General features: G+C 37.2%; 1 protein-coding gene across 1 annotated transcript in view; it reads right to left on the bottom strand.

The window, feature by feature from the left end:
- LOC135694755 (tyrosine-protein kinase transmembrane receptor Ror) overlaps window positions 1-18409 on the bottom strand; it is a 47981-nt gene that overhangs the window by 4093 nt on the left and 25479 nt on the right. Inside the window, exons 8-11 of the mRNA XM_065213617.2 lie at window positions 16650-16979; window positions 1879-1920; window positions 894-938; window positions 108-347 (exon numbers count right to left, since the gene is read on the bottom strand). Coding sequence (XP_065069689.1) covers window positions 108-347; window positions 894-938; window positions 1879-1920; window positions 16650-16979 — 657 coding nt within the window. The remainder of the gene's footprint in view (window positions 1-107; window positions 348-893; window positions 939-1878; window positions 1921-16649; window positions 16980-18409) is intronic.

Here is an 18409-nt window from a genome sequence, read left to right as displayed (position 1 = left end):
ATTGAATCGCAATTGCTAGATTGATTAGATCTGTAGAATATACCATTTGAAGAAGACAATTGTTTCCAGATATTCTATCTGGTAACGCTAAAAATATCCACACTTACCACATCGTGGTACGCTACAAAACTGCGCAATATCCTTTCCGTTGTAGTCTACAATACACCATGGTCTCTCCATCGTTCGTCCTGGATTTCGGCAATAGTTATGGCCACCATGAAGTTCTGGATATTTCTTGGTTGTCATATGATATTTTGTTTCGCTCCACCTTTTACACGGTGAAGAAGACTCGGTCACGTTAAGTATTCCACGATAATCATCTCCTTGGTCCAAAAAGCAGTTGTCGTCTAGAAACAAAGACAGACGAACTTTGCAGACTATTATGTTTTAACGTATAAGAAAATAGCTCAATAGCATGCAACCCCGCGGTTTCCAACAACTCCGCGGGACTTTGACCCTACAAATCTGTGGCAAACCCTGAAGATTCTGCTTAACGTTCAAACACGCGGGACAAAACACTTTTTCCCAAAAATTATGAGATTCCACCAAAGCAGAATGATTTCTAGGGATTCTCAGTTAATAAAGTGGAATTTCCACCAAAGGTGTACGAGACTTTTAAGGAGCTTTTTGCCCTTCGTACAAAAAATGCGCGTTAAGTGAAAACCCCTTGGCATCTTCTGAAATGAATCGGATTCGTTGAAATATGGACAGGCACTATATGTTCTTAACAGAATTTTCCTTGGAACTGGCGCTTTGTTCGACATCTGCAGAGCCCAGTGATTCTTGCAACAAAAGCTGATGCTGAATGCAAGGTAGCACTCTATTTCATCTAGAGCCTCTTTTCAATACAAACCAGATTTGTTTATCGATAGGTAATAATTAGCTAGACTCACCTTCGTCAACAACAGCTGACCACTCTATACGGCGCGTCTGTGAATCTAAAAAAACAGGAGTTTTACAAAACTAAAAGGCCACTGTTTCACCATAACATTACATCTGATCGTTTATAGAACAGAAAATGAAAAATTAAACTGTACTTAAAACATAGTGATCTGCATAACTGCAAATTTAATTCAAATAGACCAATCGACAACGAAATAGAAAGAAAGATGAAGCCAAAGCCCGACTGGCTCAGTCAGTTGGTCAAACATATATCATGTGAGTTCCGAAAAACTCTGAGAAAGGGTGGTCTGAAAGCTAGAATTCTAGGAATAAGAATCTTGACAATAGGGCTGCTTTTTAACTCATTCAGAGGAACGACAAAAGAGCAGAAAGCTACTGATATGATGTTACAGATAATTTTATGGTAAATCAATGGCTATTGAAGTACAACAAATTTTGCAGTGGCATCTAGCCTTGCCTATTGTTCTAATCCAAGATAAGAAATTCAAGTTCTTGTTCAAGTCTTTGCTAGTTTGTACTCTTTCCAGGGATAAATTTGGAATTTGACACAGCTTTTCCATTTCTTCATTAAAAACATTGAACACAACTGCGAAGTAAGTTTTGTGTTGCAGTTATTGTTTCACAACTGTCCCATTTTGTTAAAATATATATAAAGAACCACAAGGGTTTGTTGTTAAAATCAAATTTAGTGAAATCTGCTCTTTAATATGCCTTCAGACATAAGTTCTTATATGTTCATAAGACATAAGTTCAGATATGGTTCTTACATGAATTGGTTTCAAAAATACTTGCTCAAGCTTAAAAATTCTCCGTGAAAAGGGTTACACAATTTTGGCAGAGAACAGGGTACATTTTACGCAACCCAGATTCAGAGATTAGGGTCCGGTTTCTGCTCTCAGGAACACACACAATAAACATTGGACCAACTGACTGAGCCCGCCCGGATCCAAAGCGAAGATTGATTAAAAAACACACCTTGATTGGTCATCCCTGACCACTGAGATACTGCTGGCGAATCTACAAAAAAATTTAACAGTTTTAACAAATTTCGAAAGGTTTTTTTCAGTTTAACATACTCTAAACCAGAGCCAGCAGAACAAACATTACCTTAGACAGTCCTAGATTATTTTAAAAACCAAACAAGTTATATTTTAAGCTATCATTGCGATATTACTATAATTTGGTGATAAAGAATGAGGTAACCTAAAATAAAAACAGTCTGTTTCAATTCTAAATTACACTTTTTTATAAGAACAATTTTATAAGAATACGAGCCTCAAAATTGGTCAAAAGTTAAGAACAAATTAAAAAACAAGCTGAGACTGCGCGATTGTAAAATGCAATTTTGAACAACGTTTTATCTCAAAAACGAAGATTTTTAGCCATGTGTGGGTGCTTATCTCGGTGAAAATTACGAAAAAGTTAGCAAGAGCACTTCTTACAGCCTATTAATTTAAGAACAAATGAAGAACAATCCAGCCTCAGATTTTTTAAAAAATTAAGAACAGTCAGTCTGAACTTAAATTTACTGGTTCTTATACAAAAAAGTGTACAGTTTCACGAGGGGAATGAAACTGTTTGCCGTTCTATCAACATTCACTACCAAACAACCACAAAAGCGAGAAAAAAAGCGCTTCTAATAACAACAACAACAACAGCAATACAACGTTAGCAAAAGCTGTTCAGAGCGTATCGTCCGGTTTCGCGAGTTACACATACAAACAAAAATAGGAACTGCAAATAAGAAAAATGAATATTTAGATTACGACAAGAAACTAAACAAACGCTGCTTCCAAACAAAATTATTCAGTGAGCGCTTGTCTCCTAAAAGTAAACGCTGTTTCTTGGGACGCCAATCTTGGAAAACACAATGAATTGAAAATATTTGAAAATAGGCTGTTGAAGAAATATAGCAAGCCAGCACCTGCTCAAACAAGGGTTGTTTGTCTGACTCATAAGCCAACAACGATTGTCGGAACCTTTACGGGCTTTAACAAGAAATGACGGGTTCCACAAAATCACACACGAGGTGAGAGACGGTCAATTAAGGTCAGGCTTGTTCTCTTTTTGGATTCTTCCGAACCAAGCAAGGCAGGAAGTATTTTGGCTGAGAAAATTTTTTACAAAGCCCTTTTGCCAACAAAAATCATTTCGTACATATGTTTTTATTTGTAAAATGCTGAATAAACGTGCGTTGTCCTTCTGAAATCAGCAATGCCTCGTTTGGGTTGGGATTGATTGACAAGAGGTCGGGGTGCATTTTCCAAACGGTTCTTAACGTTGTTCCTGATCTTTGATTTATTATTATTATTATTATTATTATTATCATTATCTATTTAATTAAAGTAGGCGTATAAAAATAGCTACAAAATAAAAGCTAATTCAAGCCTACTACAAAGTAAAATTTTTAAAAATAAAAAGAAATAAAAATACATATATATCTAACATAAGAAATAAGTATAAATACATATATAATTACTTTACAATGTTTTTATAGCATTTTTGGAATTTACAATACAATACATTTATCCTGAAAATGCCAATATATTTGGCATTTTCAAGAACCCAACCTGAGCTACGAAAGGTCTACACAGTCCACAGTTGCATTCCTCTCCTTTCCAAGATTTTATTCTCCTTTTAAAGCTGGAGAGGGTATCTGATTGTTTTATGTCATTGGAAGTGCCTGCCACAATCTACTCCCTAGAAACGATATCGTCTCTAAGCCATAGCACGTGGTGCGCGCTTGGGGCAGTAGTAGATTGTGGCAGCTTCTCAATCCATACGTACTGTGTTTTTCAATAAAGATATCTTTCATGAAAGTAGGATTGAGCTCCCATTTTGTTTTATAAATTTCAATCATCAACAGTTGTAAATTCCTGTGATTTCATATCTTTGTAAGTTATCCGCAATGCCCGTTCGTGAATACGATTAACTTAACTATTGAGTGTTCTATCGCAGAACATCCAAACAAGAGGACAGTAGCTGAACTGGGACAAGATAAATGCCTTCATTATTCTCTTTGGTTGTTCAGTGCCAAGAAAGTGAGAGATTCTCGAGAGAGCATGTAGCTTTTGCCCAGCCTTTTTGCAAATGGACCTCAATTGCTTTTTAAAGCATAATGTTTTGTCCACATTATGAAGCATAACGCATAATGTTTTGTCCACTGTTGAACAGTTGAACTTCAAGTCGACGCTGGGTAGCTGTTCCCACTCACCGCATACGGAAAGGGCGGCAAACGTCCAGATTGCAGCCCGGCCAGAATGTCAGTTGTTTAAACACCAACCATACGAAAATTTGAACAGTTGAATTTCAAAATCGCTACCAGGATTTTCTTAGCAGCTGTCGAGCTTAGTTTATAGGATCATAAGCCACGTTCAAATACCGCAGAAAGCAGATTCCAAATCGAACTCCCAATATTTACATCCTACTGCAACTGAAGCCGAAACCGTTGTGTGGTAATAAATTACACTTGGGTAATAATTTCATGACGTCGAGAATATCACAAGAATGGACAATAGATAAAAAGGCAAGCAATAAAAGGCAAAACAACTGAAAATAAAAAGAGAAAAGTATAGTTCCAAGGAGAGACGGCTTCTTGACAGCTAACGGCCGTGATCATTCAAAATTTTAGAGAAAAACTCTAGTAAAAATGTTCAACTTGATCTTTAATTAAAATTTTTTCGAAAATTTTTTTGGACTGGTATTACAAACATTGAAACTAGGGGGCATAGTTACTGTACCTACAGACGACGGCCAACAACCTACAATCCTGAACAAAATTGTCTAGACAAAGTTGTCCCTGTAAATTTTGATTCCCACTTTCTCCAAGCAACAATGTTTGGTTAGTAATTCTATCATTTGGGCTTTAAAAACATGCACTCAACATTGAATTTGAGGAGGGGCAAAGATTTGTTTAAAGTCCCATCTTCCTTCGGTCTTGCCCCATCAAACCTCTGTAATTATGTCTTGGGTCATATCTTTATGGACCAGGTAAGAACAACAATAATCCATTAGCAAACTTGAAATCTTTCACTGGCCATATCTCGCCCAATTTGGAACATATCTAACTAATTTTGCATGTTGTGAAGCATTTTATGCCGTTTTTTCAAATTATGTGGCCAAATTTAAGAAATTCTAAAAATAGATTTTTATGACGTCACACTTCGGTACTCTATTGGTAGCACGTTTCTCTATTTTTTCGCGTTTTAATAAATATCATCGTTTCAAAATATAATTTCGAAAAATGGAATACTAAAAAGGATCTAAGGTGTCAAGTTAAAACTTGAAACCAGTATCATTAAAGGAAAAACCTTGGCCTAACATAAACAAGCTGTAAAAAATTAAACCTATACACATGCCACATATGTTTAGAAGGGGCATAGATCACGATAACTTGATCTATTGCCAAGGAATCCCAAGGTTTTCTTGCTTCCATCATTGCCAAGGAAATTCGGTATGATATGATCTATAGGCTGTTGTATTTGAAACAGCTGGCGATTCGAGCAAAAAGCTCGCCCAACGATGCAATTTCGAAACTGCGAAGAGCGTTAATTCTAAATAAATTCACACTAGCCTGCTTAAAGAAATGATTTGTCATAAATTCGCTTATAACGGTGCGGAATACGAAAGGACCCCCGTTGCTGAGTTACAAAGGGAACTTGGTAGTAATCTTAGGCCTAATCTAAAAGATAAAATGCAAATCCAGCGAAGTAACAAGCGATGCTTTTTATTCCCCCGGTGCAATTTCAACTCAATAAATCAATGAAATTAACAAGATAAAACGAAAACGCCAACATTCGCTCAATAAATCTCGTTGTATTATAGAGTGAATGAAAACGCTCTCAAATTAGGCCAAAATCTGGTTTGAGGTGAAGAAATGCAATTATGCAGAGTCGTGCTTATCCTTTTGAGGAAATGAAATCGATTGAATGCGACTGCGGAGAGGCTATCAAAGTTTACGGCTGGTCAATCGTTTAGCATTGTTCTGCCATGCAGGGCATCCTATCCTATTTTGCAGGCTGATTTGCTTGAGAATGCGAGAATTTAAATTGGCTTGAATTGATTTCATACTCAGCCGAGTGTTTCATTGGTGTGACAAGTCTTTAATAAGTCATGCAAAGGATAAGCAATGGTCTTTGCAGGGCTATCCCAGCCACGATCTCTACCAAAATACTGCAGCTAGGGGGTCAAGCTTTCAACTTTGTAACAGAGGGACTGTTGCAAGGTATCAATTAAAGTAAAGAAATGTCACGGGATGGAAAGGGCCTGAGTCTAGCGATAAGGGTAACACATAAATGGTATTGTCTCGGGATATCCAAATCCAAATATTTGGTATTGCATTCTCTTAGGCCCACTTAGGAAAGTAGCAAAGACAGTTTAGACCAAACGCAATAACAAACATGAGTCTTCTTTAAAGACTCACTGCAACAGTATGCGTTGGAAATATGGGAATGAAGAGAGAAGAAAATGTGCATATAGGGTTGGAACAACAGCTTGGTAAAGACAAACAACTCTCTGGAAAGAACACTAAAAAGATGTAATAAAAGGGAAAGTCTGGGTCAATATTAAAGCGCTATCAGAACAACATATGATTTTCACTAAATAATCAACAATGATTTGCAATTAACTTAATAATGATTATCAATAATAAAGAAACATAAAAAAACACCTCAAAAATATCATTTTCAACAAGCCGAGCCGATCAAGTGAAGGATGATTCAAAAAAAGATTTCATCACACTGGTGACCTCCTGACTTAAAAAAAAACACGTTTTCTCGACTGTTATCAAGGACAATTTAAAGCACTGAAGATGGCAACATTCACAAAAAGAATTCAGGACAATTGTGACGATAAGACCATCGCTGCATGTGTTTTCGCAATTTGGGAGAAAATTCACGACTTTTGGCCGCAAAACAGTGCATTGGAAAGTTTTAACTGTGACTAGCGACAAAGAAATCGCAATCGGGATCTCAAGGAAAAAACCTTCAGCAGGGGGAACTTCTGGAAGGATAATGTGATTGTTGCTACTTTTATTACTTATTTTCCATTTACCAATGCAGTATTACCTCTAATTACCTAAAAATATTTCTTCAGAGTTCTACTATTGTAAGAAGTAGTTTTGGGTTGAATTTTAAAGAAATATTTACTATCAAGTCCAAACCTCTTGTTAAAAGTTCCTGAAACAGTTCATTATCAATAAAAACTTGAATCAACGAATTAACCATGTATAGTTTTACTGACACAAGTATCATTTTGTGCCTCCTGACAATGAACGTATTATGAAGGCCCGACCCTTCTCTATTTGAGAAATGTCAAGCTATTGACTACAATAAAATATCATATTCCCAACTTTAAAAATTGTCCGTTGCTAGCCTTAACCATTGTTAAACACAACCGCTTATCAAATCTTCCAATTTCTGAAATTTAAGAGACTAAGAAATTACTTGAAGTTAACTATAACTGCTACAACATTTTGCCTTTTAGATAAAAACTTAAACTATTGAACTTAAGGGTCCGTGCCAGAAAATGTTAATACTTCGATTAATGAAAATTTTGAGCTGTGTGTATGCAAGGCAGCAAAGGTGTCAAAACAAGGAAGGCTACTAAAATATTTAGAGTAAAGTTACTTAAAAAAATGAGTGTGTCTCGTGGAAAGTATCCCAGATCACCTCGATTTACCAAAACTTTTTGCTATAAAAAATACTATTATCGATAATAATTGGGTATTTTCTACTTAAAAATTTAAATCAACGTAAATATACGAAATTCATACTAATTCTCTTTGTAAGAAGCTTATCCCTTAGAATTTGTACGTTATAAAACCCTTTGTAATGACAAATTTATTTTATACATTTTCACAAAAAATAAAAACACATATAATTATTTTGGTCCACATACAATCATTGGACCATTTTGTTGTAAAAATACCAACCACTTTTGATTACGAAAATTAAGAAGATTAATTTTTAGAACAAAACTTGTGTTTTTATCAGACGGCAACAAAGCTGCTCCACCATAACATGAAAACGGCTTGGAACTTATTTTACCGCAAAACAGAGAAGCAAGAAACGTTCCATTTTATGTAGTACTTCAATTACCATTATCAATCTCGAAACAGAATTGTGACGTCATTTTCAGTAACCAAATTCAACCTACCCAGGGCACTGTTTTTGAGGCTAACTAAACCGAGATAAGAGGCCATAAGGATTTTGACCTGTATGACGCGTCTGATGTTCCCATTTTCTCAGGCATACTAAGGAAGTTTGCACTCTTTATTCTTTATCAGATAATTGGGAATAAGAATATTGAGGCGCAGAATCAACCCGGTTTTAAGAATATTATAAGAATATTGCCACCCTCGTCTCGCAAATTTTTGTTTCATTTTCAGCAGCTACTTGCTCTGCCATGTTTATAACAGAAAATTGCATCATTAAGATATCTCGTTTTTTCAAGAGCAGACGATGTTCCTATGAACACATATCAGACATTAAAAAATTGGAATACTTTCAGAATCAGCAATTCAAATATCATGGCTTGACAAAATTTATATCATTCCTATAGTAGTATGAAAAGTGGAAGATCCCTTGAAAATTCCCCTGAATGCAAAACACAAGGATATTCATAAAGACTGATATTCAGTGATATCTTAAACCTTCTTCATTTCCCTTCCTTGTAGTATGGTAAATTTCCCATATAAGACAGGTTTTACTAAGATCCTTTGCCTTTAACCATTATCTCTCACCTTTTTGGCTATCTTCTTAATACTATTTCCGCTGGAGTAATAAGCCAATGGGTTCTTGACCTTCAATTGCGAATTTATTTACTTCTATGCAGCTTAGTGGAAATCTTTCTACAGCTTTCCCAGAATATAGAATTTGTCCCTCGCTAGCTACAACGTAGCACAGCACGGACGAATATCCAACGATTCCTGGGACGAACATCCAACGATTCCCGGTTAACACTGATCATAACAATAGAGGTGGTTCGGGTAGACCGACAGTTATTCTCGCTTTGGGGCTAATTAAGAAGATGTTTGACACTGAAACACGCGCAGCTGATGATAATCAGCATAAGCCTAGTGCTGTTCAAGTATACTTTTCAGTATAAAGGTTACCGTTAATTGTTCAAAAACAAATGCTTTCACAAGAACGGACAAAGCTCGCAAAGGCTAGCACCAAAAACTGAAGCATATGCGAAAACGAGGTGTCAAACTTTCCTTCTTCTTGCTAAAACGCCATTGATTTTTTATCTATTGTCCAGAGTTTACTTAGGCCTGCGTAAACGTGACTGTGAGTTGTCACCGAAATTTACTAGGGTAAGGATGAAGGGAATGATAACAATGTTCAGGGAGAGATACTTAAAAGGGGTACCAAATTCAAAGCAACATTTATCTGATATCTGAATATACCGCTATCGTCCAGACCGAGTCACGACTCCTATTATATTGATTTCTTGTGTACCCTGGTTAACAACCAGTATTTCTTCAACATAGTTGCTCTTTTGATCAATCAACCAAGCAAACTTTTAAAACTCGCGAAAAAGGTAAATGGCAGCAAAGGCTTTCAGGGTTTCCATAAGGGAAATAGCACAATTATTAGTCCTTTCAAGTACAACAAGCATAAAACACCGAGCTGGGATTTGATTTCTTGACCTAGCAGCAAAATCCGCGTGGATAGACTTCATAAATATTAAAGAATACTTTAAAACAAAATCGTCAACAAAAACTGGAGTTATGTTCTCTGATCACCTAAAAATCGAGTTATATCTGACAAAGATGCGACGTAATTCCACAAAATCGCACTGTGTTTTTTACATAATCAACACACAAATGTGACCAAAGATCTTCACCTGCTAGAAATGTAACCTCCTTTTAAAAAATAATAAATCTTGAAAGGTGCTGTCAACAGACTCTTGACAACTTGAAAACGTCGCGTTCCGCTGCGCACTTCATAGCAAATTAAGACGGAATCTATTCGCCATTTTTCGATACGACTTGCGGTGTTTCTGAAATATCATACGAAGCACAGGGAAAAGCACGAAAATGATGCTACTGAAGAACATTAAAAGATGAAATTAATACGAAATTATACAGTCGAGTAGATTAAGATGGGACATCCTTGAAATTTAAGCTCTATTTATACGGCGAGCTATGAATTGCGCGATCAAGGGTTTAACAGCACATGTGACTCATTTGAAACAAAACACAGTATCAGTTTCAGAAGATAAGGACCGTTCAATAGAAAACTGGATAGGGTGGTAATAACAGACGCAAACAAAAATACAAACATGTTCAGGCTTTGCTCAGTAAAAGTCATTCTTTAAGAAGACGCTGCTGGTAAGCAAGGACCAATATTAAGCGGCGTTCGCACTCCAAAACAAAGGTAAAGTTTCTCACCAATATTAAAGCTAAGCTCCATCCTCTCTCCCGTAAGTTCCATTGTCAAAGATGTATATATATATAGATGAGAACTAACGTATCTTCAATGACACCATAGGCTTGCTTTCATGGCCTGAATTTCACCGATAAATAAGCGACAATTTCGCAACCGCGCTTCTCTTCGAATCCTGCTCAATAGCAAGCGGAGGCTTCACAAGACAAGATCGTTTGCGAGAAACTTTTGCATAATTAAAAATACAGGGTCGGCTCCTTTGCGCTAAATCCACTTTAAAATCCCAAACAATGGCGAACTCAAAACACCCGACTAACAAAGCGCGGTGTGAACTGCCAACACGGGGGTAGGGAGGACCGGAAACTTTTCTATGGTTTGTCAATGCCTGGAAATGTCAAATGCTACTAAATATTTCTTGATATACTGCTGCGAAGTAAGAAGTGAGATAATCAGGCGGTTCAGGGGGGCCAAGCTATTCAAGAAACGAAAATCGCAAAGTGGAACATGGGACTGCAATGAACATTATATGGCGAGATAAGATCAACGAATAGATGTTATCATATTCGGCCAAAAGGCACCCGTAAAAGAAACTTGTACATTGACAAGTGACATGAAATGGTTGGAATAGCCAGGAAATGAGGCAGCCACTGTTTTGAATTCGCCGACGGTATTCCTTTGAAGGGTTACGTTCGCACGCCGCATCAACAGCCGTCGCGCGACGTGTCTTGCGGTTTTCGCTTCCTTTTGAGGGAATGAGGTGATAAGTGGCAAGGAAAGATGTTTATAAATTATCTAACGTAACGTAGGAAAAATAGCTTTATGGCCATCCAAGAGTTATTTTCATCAAAAATCGTCTAAACATCAATTTTCTTCAGTTTCACAATTGAAAATTACATACAACCAAGACCAGTTATTTCATTTCCAAAGCTTACAATTTTAACGTAGTTATGACAAAATAGGCACTAAACTGGAACTTCTATTCATAAAAAAATGGCCACGTCTTTATCTTTCCTATCGTGTGAACAAATGCTTTAAAGCTGCAAAACGGCACTGGCAAGATAGCCAGGAAAATTAGCTCTCCAGTTGCTTAACAAACAACTTCCCAACGCATATGTTACCTGGACTTACAGATACATGTAAAGATTTGCAATGTGCTGGCAACTTGGTGCTTGCAAAGAAAAGAAATTCTGCACCAAAATTCTGCCATGGCTGTCCAATTATATATTGACAGAAACCGCTATATTTTTGCGACACCCTTCTGCCTCACTGGAAGAACCAAACAGAAAATACCTCAACTGGTAGATAAATTGATTGTCAAAGCAATTGTGAGGGAATAGTTCGGAACATTAATGACCCTTTCGAGTTCCTTTCTTGGCTTCTTGAAAGGAAATTTAGCTCAGTTTAATGAAATAACGCGTTAAAATTGTATAGATATCGATTGTGCACATAGACAATGCTACCAGCTGCTACATAAGCTTGAACAGTGACATACCGGCTAAGAAATAGACGTATCGAGTTGCTCGTTTTCCTTCTGTGTGGTGTGGTTTTGTATCACAATATCACTCAAAACAGAACATTGTATATACTGTATGGGCCTTTTCACCAGAAAAAACAAAGTACACAAATTGCAGCCTACATTAACAATACTATCTTTGGGAAACTTTAATCTTGTTAACCTTCTAACAACGCAATACTTTTTATCCACAGTATAAGCTGATGTTATTTTCGAAATGCATTCAAAGCTGAGCAGTAGTGCCCTACGTTTGCCAACAATTCGTCTGCGTGTTGCTAAGGATATTATTCTTTATAATCGATGTGGAAAAAGATAATCAACTTATTATAGTAAATGTAATCAAACGATGATACAGACAAGTCTTAGAATGACAGTTTCTAGCAAAATGATCAAAAACCTAGCAATGAATGTTGAAATGGCAACAGAAGACCATCAATAAACGATATGAGCCCCACTTTGCAGTTACCCCGCAGCGAAGACAGTGTGGTAAAATTGGGGGATCCATACCAGAAAACGCCCTTTCCAAAGATATATTTTGCAAGTGGGGGGGGTGGAAAGGCCTCACTACGCTACTGCAGCTTCCTTAGTTCGTTTCTCACAATAAATATTGCAAAATGTAGTCTGCACCTAGTATCTCACTTGTGGTCTTTGGTAGGCTTTTCTGCTTCGCTGGTGATTCGCTGACAAACACAATACTGACTGATATGATCGGTTTAGGCTAAGGCCAAAACTAAGCAATGCTTGAGGCAATTTGTTTTATTTTTTCAGTCTACTGAAATCTTGCACCTCTTAAGAAGCTAAATCAGCTGGTTGCATGAAGTTATCTGAATCATATTAATTGGCCTAAGCGAAAAAGCGACTGATTGATATCTCGCTATTTGTCAGACATACCAGTGCAGCTTTGGAGATAATTTGTCTTAATAATCTAAGAGAGTAAAACAAATCCTATCCACAAGCGATTTGAATCAAATCGCATTCGTCACAGGCTTTAACTTTTACAATTAATCCCTTTAATTGTCTTAAACTCCTTTCAGTCCATGTTCAAAGACCTTATTGATGTAGTAAAACAGTAAGAAGTGGTCCTCAACAATTCTAGATTATTGCTCCCGCCTAGGGAACTGAAGCTTCGTGCTTCTCGGACAACTATACAAGAACTGAGGGCACATGCTAGACAGTCATGACAACAACAACAACAACAACAACAACAAGAGTCTAAAGAAAAAGATGATTGGTGGTGATCACGTGACCGGTGGGAATAATCTATAGTGTACGACCGCGAAGAAAGTCAAAGAAAATAAATGAGTTTTTGTTAGGAAACGCGGTGTTACTATGGCCACTCTATCCTCAGCATTATACGCCATCCCTTGATCTCCTTGGCTTTCTTTCGCTCAGCATCGTAAAACATGGACGACTTTTTCCTAGGCTCGCCGAGCCAATGGTTGAGAGGCAATCACCTTGCTGAATCGTTTGATTCTCAGTTACAAAACTTTTCTTCAAAACGTTTCTTTCAACATATAAAACTTTGAACACAAATCAAACATTATGAGATCAATATCATCATAAAATTGGATATTAATAACCAACTATTGGTTATTGGTGTTGTAACAGGATGACATAACTACATTTTCCGCAGCAATAATCAACCCCTGATGTAGTCTTACTACATTCATTTAATTGTAAAGGAATGACAATTAAAGACACATTACGAGCTACAACTGAAATCAGGTTCACGCCTAGTTCTGGGCCAGTTCAATAGAACCAAAGACTTTGATAGAACGAGGCACAAAGGTGTGACCTGTGCCTCGTTCAGTGACCTTCCTGGCAGTCCAAAGATAGCAAATAAAGTTGTTCAGCATTTGAGACTGGCAAGTTTGAAACAGGCCATGTGTACATATCGATAACAGGACAAAGGCAAAGAGGCATTTAACCCGTCTATAAGCATGACCGTCTCACTATAAATTGCATGATCACGTATTCATTTGTAAGCTAGGTCGTTAAAGTGCAGGTGTTTCAAACAACACGTGCTGAATCGCCTTCACACGGACATAGTTCTAGATAAGCATATATGCACCTCATATCATCTCTATTTCGTTTCACAAAGGCATTGTGGCGCCTGAAAGCATGTACTGTCGTGTCACTGCTTTTCTAACCACAACATGCAGAGCTTTAGTCGGTTGGCTGATTTAACTCGTGTTTTAAAGGCGAAAATATCTTGAGGGCGATGTCGTCCGATGTCGCCAAAGTGAGGCTTTGCAGCAGAGCGAGACTGCCAGGAGCCATGGATATCCAAAAATCGTCTTCACTTGGAATAAAATTATTCATGAAGAAAAAATTTGAAAACGAACGTTGCTTTAACCGATGATCAAATAGAGGTGATTGAAGTTGGGCAAAGAAATGCGTAAAAAGCATAAAAAATAACTTGCATATCCCGTAAGACGCCCCAGTGAACTGAAAAACGGACGGGCGAATTCAGTTAACTGTACCGTCTATATTGCCCTGTTTGGTCTTAAGTGAACAGCAATTTCAAGAAATTGCTCTAAGCCATTTGGAACTGGTTCAGCCATTGACACATAAACAAGTTTGCAATACGATGAAGGAAACTAAAAACTCATATTTACTATGTATTCTAAGAGACATTACGAACCTAACAATTGGCTTAGAATCTTTTGTCTACGAAATGTCTAGGAATGAACTGTAAGGATCAAAACTATTTAAAGACCATTTGTCAAATGATCATAATAAGCCACTACCCCCGTCTGTTTATACGTTAATAACGTAGCAAATAAACCAAAGCACTGGAGTATGAACCAAAAATCCCAATTCAAAGATTCATAAAACACCGATGGCAACTATAAAAGCATTTGATTTCATTGGATCAAACATGATTAAAAAACCAAACTTCATAAATTGCTCAAAATCCGAGAAATCTTACTTCTTTTTCTTGGCGTTTCGCTGATTACTGGTTATGTTTACTTGTAAGCCTGTGTACTGGGTTCATTAGGAACTCACCATTACCAGGGGGACAGGCTAACACGACTTTGGAATGGTTAAATATTATGGGTAACTAGGACTAGCTTTGAAAGGGGACGTGTCATTTTGGTTCAATATTTGCACCAATAATTCCGCACATGTCTGCAAAAATGTGACCCATAATTCCGCGAACATGATGAAAACTAAAACAATAATTCCGCAAGGCCAATAACATTTTCAAAACACAACACAAACTCGCAAAATTACACATATTTCATAATTTCGTTACTAACGGGACATTCATTTTGTTAAATTCTGATAACAATTTCGCAAAATTTCCCCAAATTGGTACCCATAACCCTGCATGTTTCTAACCATGCAAATGGTACCCATGATACCTCATGTATTTCAAAATTGGTACTGATATATCTGCACTTAAAAGAAAAAAGTACCCCTAAATAATCGCACGACCCCGTACCTCAAAACTTATTAAGGTACCCACGGGATCCCGCGATAACGAAATCCGTGGTGACCAAGAATAAGGACTAGTAAAAGTGGGAGTTCGTTATATCGAGGGACTGTTAAACAGGGGGTTCTTAAAAGCCAGAAGTTCGGAATAAACAGGGCTCGTAATAGAAAAATTCCATTGTAATCTAAACTTGGTTGAAATATAAATGTGAGAAGGCCATAAAGCAGATTGACTCATCCGTAAACGCGAATCACCTCATATTCGCGCGCGTAAATCTCAAGCCACTAGGTCTAAGCAGAAAGACACTAGTTACAGGCTTCGACGTGACCAAGGCTACGATCACCGACAACAGGTTTTCCGTCAATTACTGGGAAAGGATTGAAACATGATTCCACATGAGGCAGTGAATTTGTTCCAACCACAGGTCACAAAGACCTTGGAATTAAGTAGTCTGAAAGAAGATTTAACAAAAATTCTGAAAAGCTCTAAACTTTAAATAAATCTTCTCGAGATTTTGCTTTCAAGTATTGCGGAATATCTTAATCGATGAGTAAAAAAGTCTAAACCTTAAGAAATCTCAGGCAGAATATTGAAAGAATTCATAGATTCTTTCGAAACTTGAAACGTTTGGTGTATTTTCTTTTTTCACCTAAATGATGAACGTAAGTGGTAGAAATGCAATAAAAATCATGTTAACAGCAATATGACCAGCACATGTTGACCAAAGATGACAGTTAGCATTCGAATGATGGGTGTATAAAAAATTGATACAAACAGTTGATTATTGATTGAAATAAAATATGGCCTAGCCCAATATGATACCAACAGTTCACGTCTTAACTAATTGGATGTAAAAACTTTGTATATCCCTGATTTTTGGAATGTCTCAAACTGAAAATCGAGCAGACTGGTTCTATAACATAACACAATTTTGGTCGCATTATAGTGCGAGAATCTTCTTTGTCCTTTTTAATCAAACAGTATTTTTTAAAAACCCATTTGAAATAATTCATTTTCAGGGTGCAGGTAGGTATTTAATTTATATGCTATCGAACGCTATTGTGACGTCACCAGGAACCAGAAATCATTAATCCGCCCCTGGTCACATTGAATCTACCCCATGCCTCGAATGAAGTTCTAGCAGTCGATCAAAAAGCATCCATCTTTGATGGTCAAGATTCTTTTTTGTCGAACTTTACTCTCAGCAGGTAAAATGGAAATGGGTGATGTCATTTGCAAGGTTAGGCATATAGTTATATTTTTCTGTTGGGGGAGGGGGGCAAGGGGGTCAAAATACCAGAAGAAATCGCCAGGTAATGCTTAACGTCATTACTGTTATTGATGGTCAAAAGGCATTTATTGACGAAAACGAATAAGAACACAAACAAACACAAAATTTACTTACTTGTCACAGGAAGACGATTCTTCTTTCGCTTCCATGGCTTTTTTTCACTCAAAATGTGAACACAGTTGCTTGCTGGCAATTTTGAGCAGTCTGGCAGAAGTTCTCTAGAGAAGAACTTGTCAGCTTTAGCGGCAATGTACTCCGTTTTGCATATGTCATTTTGCAGTTTGAGACAATCGTCGCGGCATAACTCCACTAAACTGGAGGAATCTGGCGTTTTATCACTGTTTTGGGCACAATACGGAAACTGTGTGTGGCAAAGAAGTGGGAGGACGTACGGGCGACAAACCTTTGTGATCAGGCCCTGCTTCATGATCGATTTGTACGTATCTAAAAGAAGAAGGCATTGATTTATTAACGGAATAGGTCACTGAATACGGGACTTTAAAAAGCAATAAGCAGAATAATTGCTCATGTTATAAATTTTTAACAAAACACTGCAAAATGTCAATTAAATAATATTCAGTTCATATTTCTTTGCAAGAACTTGTACACATGATATTACGGCTTCAAACCAGACAGTTTTTAAGAATCGCATCTGCTTCATTTACAAGCATGGATATAAGTTTTAATGAAATATGCGATTTTGTTGTAGCATAGCAAGCCCACGAGCGACTGTTATTCACAGAAATTAAAGAATTAGATTTAACATAATAAAAACGACAATTACATGCAGAACAAAAGAAGTTAAATGTTTTGACTAAAATGCATAGGACGAGCGTAAGCAATCAGTTTAATTCAGGATTTGTTGAAATAAGAACTGTTAAGGACAAATAGGGAAGAATAGAGACTAGAATTTTGGAATTAACAGAGAGGGTGGCAATTCCACGAGCTTACAAGAGAAAGATGGCGAGAAATGACGACACAAGGAAGGGCCATGGCAGGAATCATGTAGCAATAAATAAATTGTTCAAAAAGGAAGAAAAAGGCGGGAAGCAGATTTGATCTCTACGAGGCATGCGAAATAATAACGAACTTTCATCAACTGCGAGCACTAACACGTAACTACAACTGTGTGAGATCATATGACGCGCTTTAATCATTGCAAATGACTACATGTAGCGCATGCGCGAGTGGCTAACGATGAAATTATTGCAGCACAGAATAGCAAGCTTGCTCCCTAGTCGTGCGCAATAAAAATGCACGAATTGTTGAATTATCCAGTTGACAAATGTCCCACAAATCTCAACAACAGCAGCAAGGAAGGTACATGACTGTTATAACAAGGGTAAGAATATGTGAGATTAGTTGAAATGAACGCGAAAGAGGTCATTCCAAAAAGGCTGCTGCGGATCAAATGTTCCTGTATTAAACAAAGATGACTGCAGCGGATAAAATTATCTGATGTGGGATATTAATTTAATAACGAGATTAGAAAAATAGTGCAAGCTGAATTAAATTTGTGATCAAGTGAGAAGGTTTGATAAGCTATCAGTAAATTCATTTATTCATATATCAAAGAGCCTGTTGGAAACCAGGATGAGTTAAATCGCAGTGGATTTAATCGGGGGAAATAGCGACCGCAGCTAAATCTGTTTCCACACAGGCTAAAACCAAATGTTGAAAGAAGACAAAACGAGTCATAAAACTGGAATGCAGTTAACGACTGTATTCGATAAAATGGTCAGTTCAGACGACGCACGTGACGCTCCTCCGATAGTGACAAGGTTTATGGATTACAAACACAGCATCCAAGGCTTATAAAACTTACCGTAAAAGCTCTATTAAGCACCCCTCTCTATGAAGCCCCCTTCTGTATT

Source organism: Rhopilema esculentum, chromosome 8 (assembly GCF_057945365.1).
Source record: "Rhopilema esculentum isolate cy_ngs chromosome 8, ASM5794536v1, whole genome shotgun sequence".
Taxonomy (NCBI): Eukaryota; Metazoa; Cnidaria; class Scyphozoa; order Rhizostomeae; family Rhizostomatidae; genus Rhopilema; species Rhopilema esculentum.
The sequence above is the reverse complement of the archived record's forward strand: the minus strand, read 5'-3'. Positions and strand labels throughout refer to the sequence as shown.